Source organism: Bos javanicus, chromosome 18 (genome assembly GCF_032452875.1).
Source record: "Bos javanicus breed banteng chromosome 18, ARS-OSU_banteng_1.0, whole genome shotgun sequence".
NCBI classification, from domain to species: domain Eukaryota; kingdom Metazoa; phylum Chordata; class Mammalia; order Artiodactyla; family Bovidae; genus Bos; species Bos javanicus.
This window is the reverse complement of record NC_083885.1, coordinates 60,327,707-60,348,590: the sequence shown is the minus strand read 5'-3', so window position 1 is coordinate 60,348,590 and position 20,884 is coordinate 60,327,707. Positions and strand designations below refer to the sequence as shown.

General features: G+C 44.9%; 2 protein-coding genes across 2 annotated transcripts; one reads left to right on the top strand and one right to left on the bottom strand.

Moving 5' to 3' along the window:
• Window positions 1-873: 873 nt before the first annotated feature.
• Window positions 874-9,274, bottom strand: LOC133229723 (protein FAM90A27P-like). Its single transcript, XM_061386447.1, has 7 exons — window positions 8,642-9,274; window positions 7,465-7,568; window positions 6,789-6,961; window positions 4,961-5,135; window positions 3,476-3,672; window positions 3,018-3,120; window positions 874-1,762 (listed from the first exon to the last, which is right to left on the bottom strand). The coding sequence occupies exons 2-7, from the start codon at window positions 7,534-7,536 to the stop codon at window positions 1,661-1,663; spliced, it is 822 nt and encodes a 273-aa protein (XP_061242431.1). The 5' UTR covers window positions 7,537-7,568; window positions 8,642-9,274; the 3' UTR covers window positions 874-1,660.
• A 1,992-nt stretch (window positions 9,275-11,266) lies between these two features.
• Window positions 11,267-13,844, top strand: LOC133229720 (protein FRG2-like-2). The gene is made up of 4 exons (XM_061386446.1): window positions 11,267-11,552; window positions 11,882-11,962; window positions 12,194-12,271; window positions 12,556-13,844. The coding sequence occupies exons 1-4, from the start codon at window positions 11,336-11,338 to the stop codon at window positions 13,092-13,094; spliced, it is 915 nt and encodes a 304-aa protein (XP_061242430.1). The 5' UTR covers window positions 11,267-11,335; the 3' UTR covers window positions 13,095-13,844.
• The last annotated feature ends 7,040 nt before the right edge of the window (window positions 13,845-20,884 follow it).

The window sequence follows — 20,884 nt, the reverse complement described above, 5'->3', positions numbered from 1 at the left end:
CTTAAAGAAATCCATCAAAAAATAACATTATAATGGTTTTTGATAACAAACTGCAAAAAGTTAAGAAAATAATTGCCCTTAACCAAGTGAAGAGAACTTACACTGAAATTCTTCAGACATTTTCCAAAATCATAAACAGGCCTTTTGCCCAGTTACCCATATTTTAGTCATTTACTCATCCACACGGATGAATTTCATAGCTTTTACTGACATTATAACAGTTTCTTTGTATTCCACTTCTTACATAGCTAACTTACAAAGGACTACCTATGATAATTTCGCAAGCTCCATTTTAAATACAACAGAAATTTACAAAACGTCAAGGCAGTGTTTGTCCCCCGGTCCCCAGTCATGTCTGGAGTTCCAGAATCTGCACAGGCAAGTGCAGATTCACCAGACTCAGGGATGCCCACATCTTCCCAACTCTCCGCCACTCAGTCTCATCCCAATCTAGCAAGACTTGAAGATGAGCCTCCCTCCATGGGAGCGAGGGGGAGGGTCACACAGTCACTCAGGGGAGAAAGAGACGAGGACACACCTGTCCCTCAGATTCCTCGCTGCTGTGAGGGTTCTGACCAACGAGTGTAGACTTCTTGAGAGGAGGAAGCACCTGAGATTGGAGCTTGGCCAGCCCTCACCCCATCTTATACAGACAATTCTGTCTGGCTGACCAGAAACACTCATGGTGGGGATTAGAGACACTCCAGATCTTTTTTTTTTTTTTTAATTTAGTTTTAACTGGAGGATAATTCCTTTACAAGGCTGTGTTGATTTCTGCCACACAACAGTCAGCCATAAGTCTACATATGTACCTTGCCTCTAGAAACTCACTCCCACCTCCCCACCCCACCCCACCCCTCTAGGGTATGACAGAGCACTGGGTTGAGCTCCCTGTGTTCTACACCAACTTCCCACTAGCTATCTATTTTATACATGGTAAAATACGTTTCAGTGCTACTACTCAGTCCATCCTCCTGTCTCCTTCCCACCACTGGGGACACTGCAGATCTTGACGGGGCTCGGCCAAACTGAGTTGGGTGGAGCCTGCAGGCATAAAGGGGCTTTCCTGGGGGCGTCCAGTGGTAAAGACTCCACTCTCCCAATGCAGGGGGTGAGGGTTCGTTCCCAGTTAGGGAACTAAGATCTCACATGCCTCAGAGTACAGCCAGGAAAAAGTTGGGCGTCACGGCTGGTGTCTTCCTGGTCACGTGGGTGCTTGTCAGGATCCAAGTCCAGGTGTACTGAGGGGACATGGGAGAGCCTGGCAGCCCCAGAGCAGGTGCTGAGAATGGGGCTGGAAGCTGTAAGATAGGCCAAGTCTTGCCTTTTGGTGAGAGATTCTGGCAAGTCTGCACAGGGATCTAGGAAGCCCTCTCAAGTCATGCCTGGAAGCTGCACTGAGTTCTGGGCACACTGTTGTACAGCACGTTGGGGGCTGGGCTTTGAGCCCACATCAGGACATTAGCTTTGTGCCCAGAGGTCACAGACACAACCCAGGGCAAGCCGGGTGGAGTGGAATATCCCACGGGATACCATCAGGCCCACTGGCTGTCGACTCGGCCATGAGAGGGGCCTCCAGGCAGAAGGTCTGCACAGCTGGGTGAGGCATTAGCGTCCACCGCGTGTCTTGTGTCCACAAGCACTCAGTTCAAGGGCAGAGTCATCTCTTCTTGGGGATCTGGGCCAGTGGCTGACCCATGAGGACAGGGCCTAGGACAGGTCTCCTCTTGGACGTTTGGACAGGCATCGGCCGGGTGGGTTGCTGTGGGAGAAGGAACCTCATTAGATACCTCGGGAGTCAGAATTATCTAACTGAATGCAGTACGGCACTGGCACTGATTGTTTCAACAATATAGTAATAGAAAAGAGGAACATCATAAGCAATTTGGGACAAATGTTGTATTAGCTGGCAGACTAATACAATATAATTATATATATGTAATATACATATAATAAAATAAAATGAAATACAATAGACAGAAAATAAATATATGCTAGGAGTTTTTTTCTACAACAGGAAGAGGAACAACCCAATTAGACACAGACAACACATACAAAATTAAATTTCACAGAAAAGACATGCAAATAAATGGTCATTACACATTTGCAGAGAAATCCACCTCAGAGATGGTCAAGGGGAAAAATTACTATACCATCTGAGGCTTTTGCCCATCAGTTATGGCCATGAAAACTTCCCTATATTGTCTATTGTTAAGGTCAATGGTAGAAACATTTTCCTATGCAATGTGAAGAATGTCAATAGCAACTATCTTTTTGAGGACAATTGGGAGTAATTGCAAGTTAAAAGATGCCTCATCTGGACTTGAAGTCAGAGAAGGCATCTGATAAAACACTTTGTATGCTAAAATCATTCCTGAATATTCATTGGAAGGACTGATCCTGAAGCTGAAGCTCCAATATGTTGGCCACCTAAGGTGAAGAGCCAACTCATTGGGAAAGACCCTGATGCAAGGAAAGATTAAGAGCAGGAGGAGAAGGAGCAACAGAAGATGAGATGGTTGGATAGAATTACCAACTCAATGGACCTGAATGTGAGCAAACTTCAGGAGATGGTGAAGGACAGGGAAGCCTGGCATGCTACAGTCCATGGGGTGGCAAAGAATCAGACACGACTGAGCCACTGCACAATAAAAATGCTGAAATGCCTTCACTAGCTTTTGCTGGCTTACTTGCATAAAAAATTAAAATAGTGGGACCAGAATTTTGGATTCCCCAACCCATAGTGTGAAAAAAAAAAAAAATGGAACCTGAAAAATATAGAAAGTGAAAACAAAAAACAGGACACCTAGCGGCCAGCCTGGGTTTAACATGACCTTGCACACATGAGAGGCATGAAGTGAAGTGGCTCAGTCGTGTCCAATTCTTGGCGACCCTGTGGACTGTTGCCTACCAGGCTCCTCCGTCCAGGGATTTTCCAAGCAAGAGTACTATATCACATAGAAGCACAAGGGGGATGGAAGGGAGGGACAGAGCAGGGGGGCTTGGGCAAGACTCACCCTCATGAAGGCACGCAAATCCTCAGGCTCCTGTCTCTGCCTCTTCCCTTGGCAACTCACAGGGTGGGTCTGGGGAACAGCATTTCTCTGCGGCACCTCTTGCCTGCAGAACAGTTCATGTAAGTGTCTGGATGCCCCTACCTTTCTGTCTTCACCACTGACCAGGAGCCAAGAGCAGCCCTGGAGCCTGGTCCTAGCCCCTGTTTGGGGTGAGGCAGGTGGCCAAGGTTCTGAGACTTTTGCAAAGGCAAGTCCTTCCACCATTTCAGAGGCAGCTTCCTCTCCCGGAAGTGCCTCTTCCCCTCCTGAGGTCTCATCCTTGAACACTCTCAGGTGGTTCTCTCCATCCTTTCAAGAGAGCTGCTGGCCCTTCCCCCATCATGATTCTCAGGACTAGAATAAGCTCTGAGGGTGTTCCCCACCCCACCAAAATCATTCTGAATTCCACAATTCCTCACCTTGGTTCTGGTTCCTGCTCTCTGACAGCCTCATTAAAGAACGTTGGAGTCTGGATGTCCTGGGGTCTCCTCGGTTCCAGATTCTCCTTCTTCTTGGAGCCCAAAGGCTGTGGAGCAACGGCCCCAGCCCAGGACTTCACGGGGCACCACTTGCTGGTGGCCAGGTGTCCAAAAGCACCACAGTTTCTGCACTTCACCTGGGGGTGGGGGAGGAGTATGAAGTTAACAGGTATCACAGGCAATCTTTTTTCAAAGATTAATTTATTTTATAGTTTTTTTCAACTTTTTTGAAGCCATACCATACAGCATGTGGGATCTTCGTTCCCTGACCAGGGATCAAACCCATGCCCCCCGCATTGGAAGCATGGAGTCTTAACCACTGGACTGCCAGAGAAGTTCCCACAGGCAAATTTCAAAGGTTAATACAGTTGACTCTTCGAGACATGGGTTGAACGGGGCAGATCCATTTACACTCAGATATTTTTCATACATACGTACTGTAGGATGACCACATCCAAAGTTGGTTGAATGCTCAGATGGGAAACCACTTGCAAGTATAATGGACTACAGGGCTGGCTCTAAAGTCATAGTTGGATTTTCCACTGACTAAGGTTTGCTGCTCCTAACTCTTGCATTGTTTCAGGATCAGCTGCATAAGGACAGATTTTTGAAGTTGCATATTGATTTGGGATAGAAGACATGGACCAGAGCTGCCAGGAAATTTGAGATCCTACGATGCAAGGAGATCCAACGAGTCCATCCTAAAGGAAATCAGTCCTGATTTTTCATTGGAAGGACTGATGCTGAAGCCAAAACTCCAATACTTTGGCTACTTGATGAGAAAAACTTGACTCATTGGAAAAGACCCTGATGCTGGGAAAGATTGAAGGTGGGAGGAGAAGGGGACGACAGAGGATGATATGGTTGGATGGCATCACCGACTCAATTGTCATGAGTTTGAGTAAACTCCGGGAGTTGGTGATAGACAGGGAGGCCTGGTGTGCTGCAGTCCATGGGGTCGCAAAGAGTGAGACACGACTGAGTAACTGAACTGAACTGAACTGAACTGAACTGATGGTGCTGCCCACAGAGCATTTTAGAGAGAGAGATCAAGGAGAAAAGAATCTAGTGTCTAAAGGTAATAAAAATGAACCAGGTTTGTGCATTGGAAAAACACCCAGCTTGACATGACACTGAACACTGAATAAAGTTTCTCCTCAGAGGAGCTGATGGGTCAATTGTCCTGGTGAGGATACTACAAACCAAGCCAGCCTTGGATAAGTAAGAACATCTGAGTCATAAGACACAGATGTTTCTGAGTTCTTTGGTTGTCCAGTGGTTAGGACTCAGCACGTTCATTGCCCCAAGCAGGGGTTCATTGCTTACTTGGAGAACTAAGATCCTGCAAACATTTCCACAGTAAAATCCACTTTCTGGGATGCATGCAGACACCGTGGTTCTTGAAACATCCAAGCTTCCACCTACCTTGTTATTCTTGCCTGAGAAAGTAGTCCTCTGCTCCACATGTCCCCTCAGTAGCTTCTTCACATTCTGAGCCATAGTGGGTCTCTGGGGCAGTTGGTGAATGTAGTGACTTTTTATCTGCCTCACCTCCTGGGGCTTCTGGGCATTCTTCCCTGGGAGTTGACTATTGGATTTTCTAGTCACAAGAAAAAAAAAATAAAGGTAAACACAGAGACCCTGATGGAAAAGACACTGATGCTGAAAAAGACTGAGGGAAGGAGGAAAAGGGGATGACAGAGGATGAGATGGTTGATGGCATCATCGACTCAATGGACATGAGTTTGAGCACACTCTGGGAGCTGGTAAAGGACAGGGAAGCCTAGCCTGCTGCAGTCCATGGGGTCGCAAAGAGTTGGACACGACTGAGTGACTGAATAACAATGAACATAAAGACAGAAGCCCATCATACCCCCACTTCTGAATGAATGAGGGGCTCAGTGATCACTAAGGCACACCCTCTGTGAGTTGGTCTACTCATGAACTCATGTCCCATTCTGTGAAATGTGTCATCTTTTTCCGTCATTACTTAGTTCCAGAGTGGGACATTGCCTGAGATGAATCCTCTTATTTACAAACAGGGAAATTAGATTTGCAACCTTGAATGCCTGGTTTTGATGACTTGGCTATGATCAGGGCTTCTTCTAATGTTTCTCCCTGAGAATTTCAACATAAACTTGGGCCTGAATTTTGGATTTTTAGCCAGGTACTCCCTCCAACATTTAAGCATCTACCAATATTTATTAAAGCTAAAACGGAGGCAGCCAACAAGTACAGAATTTTTCCCCACATACTTTCAGAAAACTCACAATTTTCACATAACAACTTCTTACTGAGAAAACCTGCCAGTTCTTCTGACAAAGCATTGCAAAGATGTGACATGTAAATTAATGAACACCTGTGAAATTTCAGACATGACCCCAACCCCATAGGTCAACGTTTAATAGAGGCTTTTGCACAAAGCTGCAGATGAACAAGCAGTCTGAGGGTCCTTGTACAAGCTCACATATATGTGCAAACTCACACCAGGCTGAGGCTGTGCTGTGTTGAGGGACACACAAGTCAAAAGTCTATGGTTGTGGGGAGGGTCTTCCTGGTAGCTCAGTGGTGAAAAATTCACCTGCCAAGGCAGGAGACACGGGTTCAATCTCTGGTCCTGGACGATCCCACATGCTGTGGAGAAGCAAAGCCTGTGTGCCACAACTATTGTGCCTAAAGCCCTTGTGCCTAAACTAAAGCTATTGTGCCTAAACAACTATTGTGCCTAGAGCCCGAGAGCTGCAACTGTTGAAGCCGGAGTGCCTAGAGCCTGTGCTCTGCCATAGAGAAGCCCACACACCGCAACTAGAAAGAGTACCCCCCACACACAATGCTCACTACACCTACGGAAAAGTCTGTGCAGCATCAAAGACCCAGTATAGTCAATAACTAGATAAATCATTGTTTTAAAGTCTCTTGGAGGGAGGAATCGGGATTGACACATATACACTATTGATACTATGTATAAAATAGATAACTAATGAGAACCTACTGTATAACATCAGAGACTCTACTCAAAGCTCTGTGGGGACCTAAATGGGAAGGAAACCCAAGGAAGAGGGGATATATGTATACATGTGCCTGATTCACTTTGCTGTACAGCAGAAACTGACCTATTGTAAAGCAACTATACTCCAGAAAAAAAAAAACAAAACTGGTTTTTAATCTATGCAAGCAGAAATCTACAGCTACATCTGTGCCCTTGGGAATCCCTCCAGGCCCTACCCACATCACTGTCTGACGTCTGACCTACCTCTCCTCTTGGACTCCAGGTCTCTGTGGAGCTCCGTGAGGCTTGTGCACTGGAGGCTGACATTTCTTATCGGGGACACAGCGGGCAGCTGGGTCCTCTCCTGGCAACAGAGGGAACCGTAGCAGAACCTCCACAGAAGCATCAACCACCCATTTCTCTGTCATCAAGTCGAGCTGATGGAGACAAAAGAGAACCAACATACAATCTGAGTTTTGCACCCAGGAAGAAGCCTTGGGATTACAGAAGATGAAAGAGACTCCCAGTTTCCTAAGGTCTTTAATGTAACGCTAGTCTGAGTGTAAACGTTCTTTCCTCCAACCCCATGATGAGTTTTCTCGTTATCTTCAAGGAGCAGGCAACAGGGGGTGAACGTGGGGTGTTAAGGGAATACTGGGAATCCCCAAGTGAGAACTGAAGAGCCAGAGCCGTAGCATGTTGGTTCTCTTTTGTCTCCATTAGATCGAAACTCGATTTTTGATTGAGTTCGATTGATTGAATTATTGGTCATATGATTGAACTCAATCTCCAAGCACCCTTTCCTATGTGCACCCACGTTGTTCATCATTGAATTTCACCCCTGTGCATAGGAAAGCCTACCTTAGCACTGAAAGCAGAGCGGAAGTCCACCTTATTCCTCAACATCTTACTTGCCCGACCTAAAACCTCAAGTACTTACATCTCTTTGTGGGATCCCGATCTCCTGTAAGAATGCTTTACCCTGTTCCATGGAAAGTTTGCTGGGGTCCATCGCTGGGGTTTTACCCCAGAGATTCTCTTTCTCTGTGGAGTAAAGAAAATGAAATTTTATTTTAGACATTGAATTTAAGGCCATTGAATTTTAGACATTCTTAGAACCTCCCACGTACAGGACAGTCAAGTCCCATCCCTCTTCTCTGCCTACCATCTCACCTGCTACTTTTTATTCAAAGTATATGTACATATTCTTCTACTAGGAACAGAGTACCAATTAATGAAAAATAAGGTGATACTATTTACAATAGCCAAGACATGGAAACAACCTAAATGCTCATCCACAGATGAATGGATACAGAAGATGTGGTAAATATGAGTACTGCTGCTGCTGCTGCTAAGTCGCTTCAGTGGTGTCCGACTCTGTGCGACCCCAGAGACGGCAGCCCACCAGGCTCCCCCGTCCCTGGGATTATCCAGACAAGAACACTGGAGTGGGTTGCCATTTCCTTTTCCAGTGCATGAAAGGGAAAAGTGAAAGTGAAGTTGCTCAGTCGTGTCCGACTCCTAGCGACCCCATGGACTGCAGCCTACCAGGCTCCTCCGTCTGTAGGATTTTCCAGGCAAGAGTACTGGAGTGGGGTGCCATTGCCTTCTCCAAATATGAGTATTACTCAGGCATAAAAAAGAATGAAATAATGCCATTTGTAGCAATATGGATGGACCTAGAGGTACTATACAAGTGAAGTAAGTCAGAAAGACAAAGATCTTATGATTTCACTTATATGTGGAATCTAAAATACGACATGAGTGAACTTATCTATGAAACAGACTCACAGACACAGAGAACAGATTGTGGTTGCCAAGGGTGACGAGGGGTGAGGGAGGGATGAAGTGAGAGAGTGGGGTTAGCAGATGCAAACTATTATATATAAAATGGATAAACAACAAGGTCCTACTGTATGGTACAGGAAACTATATTCAATATCCTATTACAAATCATAATGGAAAGGAATATGAAAAAAGAATACATATAAATTTATATAAATGAAACATTGTACTGTATACAAGACATAACCTTCATGTAAAAATTAACACTTCGGAAGTATTTTGTGAATCAGCACTGTGCTAGAAATTCTAGCAAAGAATTAACTAATCCTTACCTCAATGCCTGAAAATGGACCGCTGCAGAGTTTTCCCAATCTCCTGGTTTGCTGAGGACAAACTGAGGCCCCTAAAGAGAAAAGAATTCAATCGTGCTTTTGCTGTCTGTCCAGAGCCACTCAGATATGTGGACACTGGGCAAAACCGCTGGAGACAGAGCAGTTACCTGGATGAAGAGGGAAGAGACCACTTACCAGAATGCCTTCTGCTGGCCTAGGTCTTAGGAACCCCCACCTTGGCCACGCCCTCCCAATATCCCCATCTCCTTTACCTAATCACGTGACAAAGCCCCGCCAACCTAACCTGATTGGATAGAATGTTGTATTGTGTTTTCACCATTCTTTTACACTCCCACTTTATTTCGAAGTATAAACCTGAAAAAATACTCTAATTTGGTTTTTGCCATTCCCTAAGACTTTAGAAAGATACATGTATAACTACTATTTAAACGATATAGTGAAAGCATTAGTCCCTCAGTGCTCGAGGACTCTTCTGACCCATGGACTGTAGCCAGTGAGGCTCCTCTGTCCATGGGTTTCTCCAGGGGCGAATACTGGAGTGGGTTGCCAATTCCTCCTTCAGGGGATCTTCCCAACTCAGGGATCAAACCCATGTCTCCTGCATTGCAGGTGTATTCTTTACCCTTGAATCTCCTGGGAAGCCCCTCACTCAGGGAACTTCCTTGAAAAGATGGAATGGGTTGACTAAAAAATTAATAGGATCTAATGGAAATACAAATAGATTGCAGTGGGAAAATATCCTATTCCACAAGCTGTCATAAGAAGTAAATAAAATTTACCATAATGGATTATATTAAGAAAAAGAAAAGACAGTTCTGCCAGGGACAGGAAAGAAAGGGTCAGCACATGGTATATCTGATCATGGGACTGGCATATTTGATGGTCTAGAATAAAGTGTGTTTTCCTCTTCATATTTTCAATGACCAATTTCAAGTATTGAGGAAGCACTTCCCAAACACAAATTAAGTTAGAATAACTCATCTCTGGGACTTCCTAGCAGTCCAGTGGTTAAAACACTGCACTTCCATGGGAGGAGGCCAAAAAATAAAAATATAAAATAAAATTTCTAAAAAGAAAATGTAACTCTGGTTTCCACATAGCTCTTACAGGTTTATGGTCAGGGTCCTAAATTTCAACCAGCTCCAAATATGTTCTGCTAAACACACTGGGATAAAAATATATGAGTAACTCAGTATTTTATATTTTTATTTTTTGGCTTTCTCCCATGGAAGTGCAGAGTCTTAACCACTGGACCTCCTGGCCACACCCTCAGGTAACCATCATCCTAATCTAATCACATGGTAACAGAGCCCTGCCCACCTCCCCTGATTGGATGGAATGTTCTAGTGGTTGTTAACCATTCTGTCACACTCCAAATTATATCCAGTGTGTAGAAATGAAGATATATAATTTGGTCTTTGGCATTCCATATGATCTTAGAAAGATAGACATATGACCATACAACTTTGCAATTATATACTATGTTTAAAATACTTAAGCCTATGCTGCCAGTGGGAGAGGATCTGCATGAGTTGGGGAGGGGGTACATGGAAATATTTGAGCTTTCTGCTCATTTTTGCTGTGAGCTAAAAACTGCTATAAAAATAGACCCTATTTAGGAAAAAAAAAAAAAAAACCTCATGCATTAAAAATATTCAGGGTCCTGAATTTAAATCAGCTGCAAACTAATTTTCCTGAGTACACCAGGATAAAGAGAAGTTAATAACTCACAGTTTTTAAAAGCCCTTGCTCAAAGACAACAGGGCTCCATAACTGATAATCCAACACCTCACCCCACACATACATAAATCAGTCTCCGAGTAACCATTATTTTAAAAGTTTGACTTTCATCTAAAAATTGACATTTTAGAAGTATTTTGTGAATCAGGCACGATGCCAAGAAATGCTATTTAACAATTAACTAATCCTCATCTCAACACTCAAATTGGTCCTCAATAGATTTGTCCCACTCAGCAATTTCTCTGAGGGATTCTTTGAGTTCTCAAGGAGAAATCAGAACTAAGCCGTGTCCTTGCCCCCTGTCCTGAGCCGATCAAATACGTGGACACTGCACAAAACCACTGGAGACAGAATGTTCACCAAGATGACTGGAGAAGCAACTGCAGACTAGAAATCCTTCTTCTGCTGGGCTTTATACTGTCTCAGGACCCGCTGGCTATGCCCTCCAGATAATCCCATCATCCTAACCTAATCACCGATCCCGTCCCCCTGATTGGATGGAAGGTTTTATAGGTGTTTACCATTACTTTATACGTTCCACTTTTTTCTCAAATGTATACATCTGAAACAACATGCTACAATTAGGTTTTGCCAATTTCTATATTTTAAACCACAGCTTCCCTGGTGGCACTAGTGGTACAGAACCTGACTGCCAATGCTGGAGACCTAAGAGCCGAGGGTTCGATCCCTGGGTCGGGAAGATTCCAGGGAGTAGGAAATGGCTGCCGCTGCTGCTGCTAAGTTGCTTCAGTCGTGTCTGACAGTACAACCACAAATAAGACTCCTAATCTCACGAGAAGACGGCATAATCCAATCAACCAATAGGAACAAGCCACGCCCCCTGAGGTTCTAATAAAAGGCCGGTTCATCCCTCCAGTGGACACGTCTCACTCCGAACCTCTCTGAGAGCAGGTACGTCTTTTGGAGCTCCAGATGGAATCCGGCACAGAAGACCGGCACCCCAACAGCCCTTCCATGGAACAACCCACTGACCAGACCCCATCTCAACAAGACTCCTTTGAAGAAAAGAGCTCTGATGTGGAGGAGAAACTCTCTGAAGGGAAAGGCGAAATAGTCTCTTCCCAACTCCAACAGAACTCCGTGGAAGAAAGGGGCTCAGATGGGGAGGAGAAACGATCCGAAGAAAAAGGCAAGACCTTCTCTTTCCACTTAGACAGCCACGTCCAGAGGCCAGATAGGAACCTGAGCTGTTGGTCTGGGGTGGAAAGGAGGAATGGAATCAGGGACATCTAATTTGTGGGTATTCTATTTGGAGATTGGTGATAGGAGCCGAACCCCAGTCCTGTGAGGGCTGAGTACTGTGGCGATGATCCCCAAGAACCGTATTGCTCCAGTTCATATAGGATGCGTCTGCAGGGCCTCAATTGAGAGATTTGCCCCAAAATACGGGCGAGGGATGGACTAAACACTTCAGTGTCCCCCAAGGTGGGCAGTCATTTAATTCCCCCTTTTTTCCAGGATCAGAGCCCGAGATGGATGAGAAAGATAATTCGAAGGAAAACGAGACCCAAGACAGAAACAGACACACTGCTCCTTCAGGTAAGACTTCATTTTTCTGGAGAAGAGGGACAGGACAGGGGGTACCCCAGTCTCGCTGAGCAGGGAACTAGGTGAGCTTTGGCCGCCAGGCCTTGCCCATCCTGAACTCTAGGATGCGTAGCGGGCAAACCAGCTTTTGTTGCGATCTTGGCTTCTTGTGTGTCGGGGATCAGCTAGGTTGCCAAGGCACGGGTTGCAAGCAGTCACTCAAAACTCTCACCTGATCCACAGATTCAGAACGCGGTTCCAGTTCTGAGAGTTCCAGAAAGCGGAAGATGGATTCCAGGAACCGCACCTGCGATGGAACAGGTAGGATCTTGCTTTTGGGTCTCGAGGTGTGTGAAGAGAAAGCAGGTGACCTGTCCAGTGCGTGGGCACAAAGGGGGTTGTCCAATGGCTGAAGGCATTTAGAAACTCTGGGATCCCTGGAGCATTTGAGCGCCCAAGATGGGTGTAGCATCATCTCGTTCTAGAGCTGAGGGTGTGGCGCAGGAGAGGTGGGGTGTACCTGAAGGCGCGTGGTGAGATCCCTGGGATGGGGGGTCCTTGGGAATTGATGTGGCAGGTCTCTCACCCGCATGCTTTGTCCGTAGGGGCCCCTCCAGATGAACCCAGTGTGACTTTGGAAAACAAGAAACGGAAGGTGCTTGAGTCTGGCCGCAGCAGCTCCAGCGAAAAGACCCGGGCTCCTCGCTCCAGAAGACCCCACCCGAGGCGCCCTGGGCGCAGTCGGCGGCCCAGATCCAGGTCCCCCGAAGACCAGTTGCCTCCACTACGAAAAAGCCTCGTGACCTCCCTGCGCTATATGTCCGAGGCCATTTATCAGAGCATAGTCCACATGCACAAGCAGCCGGGATATTCCCCACAGTGCTGGCAGCAGCTGGCCCAGCTCCGGGGGCCTCTGTGGGCCGCGGCGCAGACCATATACACCATGGCCAACCAGGCGGCCTGTGCCTTCCCTGCTGAGGGCTGGCTCTCTCCGGCCCCAGCGCAGGCTACCCTGCGGCCAACCAAGGATGGAGTAGAAGGGCCGAGCTCTGAGGCCAGTCCACCTCTTCGGCGTCAGAAGAAGCTTGATTTGAGCCAGGGGGACCCAAGCCTACTCAGCGGAGACCACAGCTCTGACAGTTAGAGCCAAACCTTGAAACCCCCTAGATTCTCCAAAATGACCAGCAGGGCCGATTGTTCGTCACAAACCCGGGGTGGTGATAGGAAAGGAACTTGAAAAATGGACTCAGAATGTGAAATCTGGGTTTCCTTGAGGATTCAGATTACAGAGTTTAAAATTCATGCTAGACAATGCATGCACTTTGAGTATCTTGGAAAAACCAAGTTGGTGTATTAATAACCACCACCTTTCCCACCTACCTGCCTCTTTCCCCCTGCCCCCCCCCACCCCACCCCACCAACTCCCAGGCCCCTTGCCTCTCTGGAGGGCTAAAGCTGAGGTGCATGTACCACACTGGCATTATTTTATAATGAGAGCAAGTATCAGGATGTAATTCACATGTATTTGCACACTTTGAAGTGTAGAACTGAAAACATATTCATATCCTTTTTTTTTTTTTTCCTGAAAAAGCACTAGATCTTTCCTCATTCACCTCCAGGCCATGGAGGCAGATACTCACAAAGCCTTAATAAGAATCTGTCTTGGGAAATGTTTACAGTTTTCAGTTTGATGAAAGATGGTGATGCCACCATGTGGCATATTTTTGTTTAATTTAGATATTAAACATATTTTTGTTTAATTTAGGTAAAACCTAAGTCAAGATATATGAAAAGGTTTCTTGACCTTTTGTATTTATTCCTATGTACCTACTTTTAGATTTCTCCTGCTTCATAGATTTCAATTTGCCATGGTTTCATAGAGGATATTAAATCTCATATATATATTGTTGTTGGCTTTATATATTATTGTATTTAATTCCGTATAGTTTTGATTTGCACTTTACACTGGGATCGTATAGTCTCAGCATATAAATGTATATAATTTTTATGTAACAAAAATGAAATTAAAGTTTCAGAAATTTATTTTAGCCTTTGTCATCTTATTTCCATATCACTTAGTAACCAAGTAAACAGTAATGCTTTGGGGGACGGAAATGGCAACCTACTCAAGTACTCTTGCCTGGGAAATCCCATGGACAGAGGAGCCTGAGGACTGCAAGAGTCAGACACAACTTAGCGACTAAACCACCACCTTGGTGATGGACGTTAACTATAAGTATAATGGTAATAAAAAAAACAGTGATAACACAGAGACACGCACAGACATTCACAAAGCTCAAATATATCCACATTGTTAGGCAACACAGCTCTAGAACTTTCTTCACCTTGAAAAATTGAAACTCTGTACCCATTAAATTACTCTCTGGGTCTCCCTCCCCTCAGTCCCCAGTAACTACCATCCTACTATTTCTGTAACTATGAATTTGACTACTCTAGATATTTTGGTAAGTGAAATCATATGATACTTGTGTTATTGTGACTGGCATAGTTTGCTCAGCATAATGTCCTCAAGGTGCATCCATTCTGTAGCATGTGACAAGATTTCCTTTCTTTCCAAGGCTGAATACTATCCATTTGTATGTTTCTGTCACTCAGCATAATGCCTTTGGTATTCAGTCATGTTTTTACACAGAGTAAGAGTTTATTATTTTTCATTGCTGACTGCCATTCAGTTTTACAGATTGACTAGTGGTTGTTTATCCACCATTTGTCGGACATTTGGGTTCCTTCCAGTTTTGGGGTGTGCGTGTGCAATAAGTTGCTTCAGCCGAGTCCAACTCTTTGTGACCCCGTGGTCTGTAGCCTGCCAGGCTCCTCTGTCCATGGGATTCTCCAGGCAAGAACCCTGGAATGGTTTGCCCTGCTCTCTTCCAGGGGATCTCCCTAACCCAGGAATCAAACCCGCATCTCTTGCATCTCCTGCATTGGCAAGCAGGTTCTTTACCACCAGGGAAGCCCTCTGTTTTAGAGACAACGTAATTCTATAAACATGCCATGTAGATCTGTTTTTGGTGATGTAAAATTTTTTATTTTCATGGGTAATATTTGAGATATTCTGCAAACTGTACCATTTATAGCACTCATTCTTTAGATTAAAATTTTAGATTCCATCTGAAATGAGGTCACAGTTTCACAAGCCATGGAGTGTTCACAAAACTTTTGAGCATTACCAATATACCATGAAACCCAAAATTTTCATGAAAGTTGCATCAGTAAACATCTGTCAAAACAGGAGAACAGAGATGCTACTGAATTAGTCCCATGTGAACAAATGGATGCTTTATCTGTTCCCTCTCCTGATGTGATGATCCTAGAAGAGACAGAATCCATTCATAAATTTTAGGAAAATTTATTCTGCTTCCAAGCATTTACCCAGATAGCCTAGGTTAACTGTAGAGTTGTCAGAATGGCTCTGGGGTAGTGTGGAGGGCAGCTGTGAAATTTCATCTTATCACTGTCACCCTGATCTAGATCAGGCTCTTGGAGTCAGTCACCCTACAATAAACTGATTCATTGATTACCTAAAGATCCTTGCCTCCCTGCTTTGGTTTCAAGATGCCTTCTTGTTTCATTGGGCTTTTCATTCCCTCTGACATCCAATATAATGCATTCACATGAGATCTAATCATGGGTGTCCATGGGAATTGACCTGGCAGGTCTCATCCACAAGACCGGAAGAGAAATTTATTTCCTATTTACTTTGCATTTTCATTTGATCACATATGTATCTGATACACAACTATAACTTGATCTTTGTCTTTCCCAAGCATTTTTAGAAATTCTAACACATACATACTTTTAACTCTAAATATTATTTTCTGTGAGTGCAAAATGTTTATATACATGTCTTTATGCTATCTAATTTTGTATCATGACTTTTCTCCCAATTGTTTTCAAGAAGATTTTCTTCTTACATATGTACCTCTAGTTCATTGAGCTTCACCACTGTGTAATATTCCAATTCTCTCATAACCTGGTTGGTTTTTCTGGGGTCCAAGCTCCTATTCCAAAATTTTGTATGGATCCCCCACTCAAAGTTGCCTTTTTAACATAATAACAAAAGCACGTCTGTCATTCAGGAAACTCCAATCTTGTTTTTTATTTTTAATTGAAGGGTAATTGATTTACAATATTGTATCAGTTTCTGCTGTAGAGCACAGTGTTCAGTTAGTGGAAATTCCAAAGGTTTTTGGAGTTTTCCACCAGAGCCTTGGACAAAGGAGATATGTTTATTCTCAACTGATAAATCATTCAGAAATATGCCAAAGTGCATAAGAAAAGTTAATAAGCAGCAAAACTACAGTGAAGATAACATTAATAGTTGATATTTGGGAAGTGGAAATTTCTATCGAAATGGTCTTATTCTTCAAATCCACTAGCCTGATACAAGTCAAAGAAAAAAAATTTATACTGCACATATATATATATGGTTGAATTCCTTCCTAAAGCTTCTTTCTCAAGTGCCTGACTGTAGCCTACTCCTTGCACACAATCTCCAAAGGCGTCCCTTGGACAATGACATATTTAGGGTTGAAATTTTTCCTCACTTAGTTTCTGATGCCTCCAAATGAATGGGAAACAGAAGTTTAAATTATACTCTGGAGGGAAAGTGAAGTGAAAGTCGTTCAGTTGTGTTCGACTCTTTTCGACCCCATGGGCTATACAGTCCATGGAATTCTCCAGGCCAGAATACTGGAGTGGGTAGCCTTTCCCTTCTCCAGGGGATCTTCCCAACCCAGGGATGGAACCCAGGTCTCCTACATTGCAGGTGGATTCTTTACCAGCTGAGCCACAAGGGAAGCCCAGGAGGGAAGTGAGTATAAAATTGCACATTTCCCACATGCACAATTCTGCATTTCCTGTCACACTACCAGTGTCCATCACCTGCTCTAAAACTCAAGCTTTTGGTTAAGTAAATAAAAAGCTGTGGGACTTCCTTGGTGGGCCAATGGTTAAGAATCTGCCTTCCAATGCAGGGGACAAGGGTTCAATCCCTGATCAGGGAGGATTCCACATGCCACAGGGCAGCTAAGCCCCTGCACCACCACTACTAAGGCCAGAAAGGTCTAGATTTCAGGCTTGGCAACAACAGAAGCCACTGCAAGGAGAAGCCCACACAAGGAAACTACAGAAAAGCCTAAGGAGCAAGGAAGACCTAGCACAGTCAAAAATAAATAAATTTAAAATAAATAATCCTGGTGGCTCAGAGGGTAAAGAGTCTGCCTGCAATGCAGGGCACCCTGGTTCGATCCCCGGGTCCGGAAGATCCCCTGGAGAAGGAAATGGCAACCCACTCCAGTATCCTTGCCTGGAGAACCCCCATGGACAGCGGAACCTGGCCGGCTACAGTCCTTGGGATCGCAAAGTCGGAGACGACTGAGCAACTTCACTTTCACTTTCAAAAACGTGTAACTGCCTGAGGTCTCAAGTTCTGGGATCCAACCCCGCCCACAGCGCCAAGCCCCGCCCTAGGTCCAGGGCTCCTGCATCCTCGCTGCTCAGAGGATCCAGTTTCTTCATCTGCTGGCTCTTTCCACGTAAGTGGGTGCGGGGGTCGGGGAGAGTGAAAGTGTTAGTCGCTCCGTAGTGTCCGACTCTGCGACCCCATGGACTGCAGCCCACCACGTTTTTCTGTCCATGTTTCTCAACTTTCAGCTTCTAATAGAAGTGGACTGTGCATCTCTAATTCTGCACTGAGGCCTGGCTTCAAAGGACAGCATACAAGTGCGGAGGATCCAAAGTACAGAAACCTGTCCAGAGGGAAGAGGAGCAACCAGAAACTCCCAGGGGCCGGTCCGAGGACCAGATCAAGGACCACAGGCGGAGGCCCCCTCCATCCACCCGAAAGCCACAGCCCCGCCCCGCGGCGGCCCAGGCCCCGCCCCGCCCCAGTGAGCACGCGCAGTTCCCTGAAGAGCCGGAAGTGATTTCCGCGTAACAACGGGTACACTCGGAAGAGAAAGTCTTGGTTTCGTTGGTGACCGCGCTATGCGTTCTTCGGGCATCGCGGCCCCCCACCGGGGTTTCGGAGCGGCTCCCAGTAAGTTAAAACCCCTGAACGCGGCCGTCGCTCTCGCTCTGAGTCCTCTCATTTCGCCTGTTGCGGCGTCACCTGAAAACTTTTTCGGTCCCGGCAGTCTGGGCCCGGTTCCTGTTAAAATCGCTCTAAGGCAGACACCGGCCCCAACTTTCTGCCTTCGGTCTGTATAGACGCTGACCTCCTGCAGCGCTGTTTTCCTGCTCTGACTCCCTTTCTAACTTCTATCCGACTCCCGGCTCCCCTGCCCGACCTCACCCTCCTCGGCCCGATTTCGTTCTGACAAGTCCTCAGTCCTGGAGGATGGATCATCCTTGACCTCCCTCTAAGGAGAGCGGGAAGGGAATACTGAGGCAGAAGTTTCTGCAACTAGTGAGGCATCAGAGATACTGTGCAGGAAGAACGTCAGGTATTGCAACAGGGCGAGGCCAGACTGTGGGAGGAGGAATAGAAAGAGAAGGAAACAAAATGATGCACAGAAAAGAGAGAAAGAAACGCAGAAATGGGCAAAGGAGAAGAGAAACAGAAGGATCCAGAGAGATATACAGAGGAAAAAAAGCACATAGTGGTAGAGAAAGCAGGGGTACCCAAACCTAGGTGAGTATTGAGTAGATTGGGTATGGACTGTTAAGTTCTGAAGTAGTGAATTTGTGGCTGTACAACCTAATTTTTATAAAATTTGTTGACTTGTCTAAATTATGCAGAAGAGATGAGAGTTGCAAAACCAGGTGTTGGAATCAGATAATAATTCTATTTGCAGTCCGTATTCAACCAGAAGGCTTACCTCAGTCACTTCTAGGTCCTTCTCCGAGAAATGGAACACAAATTTCTTTCACCACATGGTGCTTTTGTTTAAATGACTATTTTAAAAATTAACTTACTTATTTTTGTTTTTGGCTGTGCTGGGTCTTCCTTGGTTGCAAGGGCTTTCTCTAGTTTTGGCAAGCAGGGGCTACTCTTACTCATGGTGCACTGGACTTCTCATTGCAGTGGCTTTTCTTGTTGCAGAGCACAGGCTTCAGAGCTTGCGGGCTTCAGAAGTTGCAGCACATGGTCTCAGTAGTTGTGCGCACCAGCTTAGGTGCCCTGAGACATGTGGGATCCTCCTGGACCATAGATTAAACCCATATCCCCAGCACTGGCAGGCAGACTCCCAAACACTAGACCACCAAGGAAGCTGCTAAAATGGCCATTGTTAACGGTACTGCTTTCCTCTCCTTTAAATTTACAGATTATTTTCCCTCTTAATTTGATTGTTCACATTATGAGGTTTATGTGCTTTATATCCTAACTTGGAGCTCTTCTGTGATGTCTGGTAAATAACTTTACAGTATTTCACTAGGCCTGTGGTTATGAATGTTGATAATCTTTTAAAACTCAAAACCTAGATTCACCAGTTACTTTGGTATTTAACAACTTTATTCTTCCCTTAAAAGATCTGCTAAGTTAGTGAGCTCTGAGCTGAAGTCTCCAGCTAAGAATTGAATAGATGTTCCTCGCTCATCCCCTTCATCCTTTTTCTGCAGATGTTGAAGGATGGGCTGGATTGATGTGGCTTGCATTTTTTGTTCTGTTTTTTTCTACAGTAGAGGAATAAAATGTTTGTCTTTCATTAAACCCTGAAAAAGAAGCCTCTCTAGCTTAGAAATAAATAGGTAATCTGCAAATAGGATAAACTCTTTCTACTTAAACCTATAAAAGTGTAAGGCTACCACTTACACTCAGTTCTGCTCACTCAACTCAGACTTCTTCAAAGTAACTTGGTAAATCCCTTCCCCTGTGAGACGCGTGCACCACCTGTAACATGGAGAAGTAAAGTAGACCCGGTTTTCTGAGTCTGAGCAAATGAGATCCTCTGAGAGAAATAATTTACAAAGTTGGTCTTGTTTTTGCATCTGGTGGTTTTCTGGGATGAGTGGCCAGTTACAATGAGAATTTGAAAAGTGCTGCAGTCCTCCAACAATTATGAAAAACTTAAGGGCAGAGGGCCTAGGCCCAGAGATAAAGACATAACTTTTCTCTTAGCTTGTGTCTATCTCTGTATCATAACATGAAGTCTTTTTTCTTAAGACTTACTGTGATCATTTCATAATGTTTGAAAATGTCAAATCACTCTGTAGTATTCTCAAAACTAACATAGTATTGTACATCAATTATATTTCAACAAAATAGAAAAAAAAAGTGACTGTGTTGTTCTTCTTCAGTTGCTCAGTCATGTCTGACTCTTTGCGACTCCAAGGACGGTAGCCCAGCAGGCTCCTCTGTCCATGGGATTCTCCAGGCAAGAATGCTGGACTGGGATGCCATTTCCTTCTCCAGAGGATCTTGACCCTGGGATGGAACCCACTTCTCCTGCATTGGCAGGCAGATTCTTTACCACTGAGCCATCAGTGAAGCCCTAGTGTGGCTTTAGAATAATTGTTGAATTATAGTCTTCACGTAAACATTGGAGCACAGTAACTAAGTGCAAAAAACAGTATTTATTGGTTTATGACATTTGTCGTAAAAAAACATAAAGGATATTTTACTGAAGGCAGAGATTATGAACAAAAAATTAAGCAGGCGAGAATACTGGAGTGGGTTGCCATGCCCTCCTCCAGGGGATCTTCCTGACCCAGGGATCGAACCTGGGTCTCCTGTATTGCAGGCAGATTCTTTACTGTCTGAGTCACCAAGGAAGCCCAGATTGTTGGATGGATAAGCATCTTATCCTACATCAGCCAGTCCTTGGATGCTGGCTGCCCAGGAAGGAGCCAGGAACCGGGAGGAGACAGTTTCCTTTGGCTGAATGTCATATGGACAAAGGACGGTGCAGTTGCAGCAGAGTGAGGGTTCCAGCAGGAGAAGGGGTTGAAAAAAGGGGTGAAAACTCACAT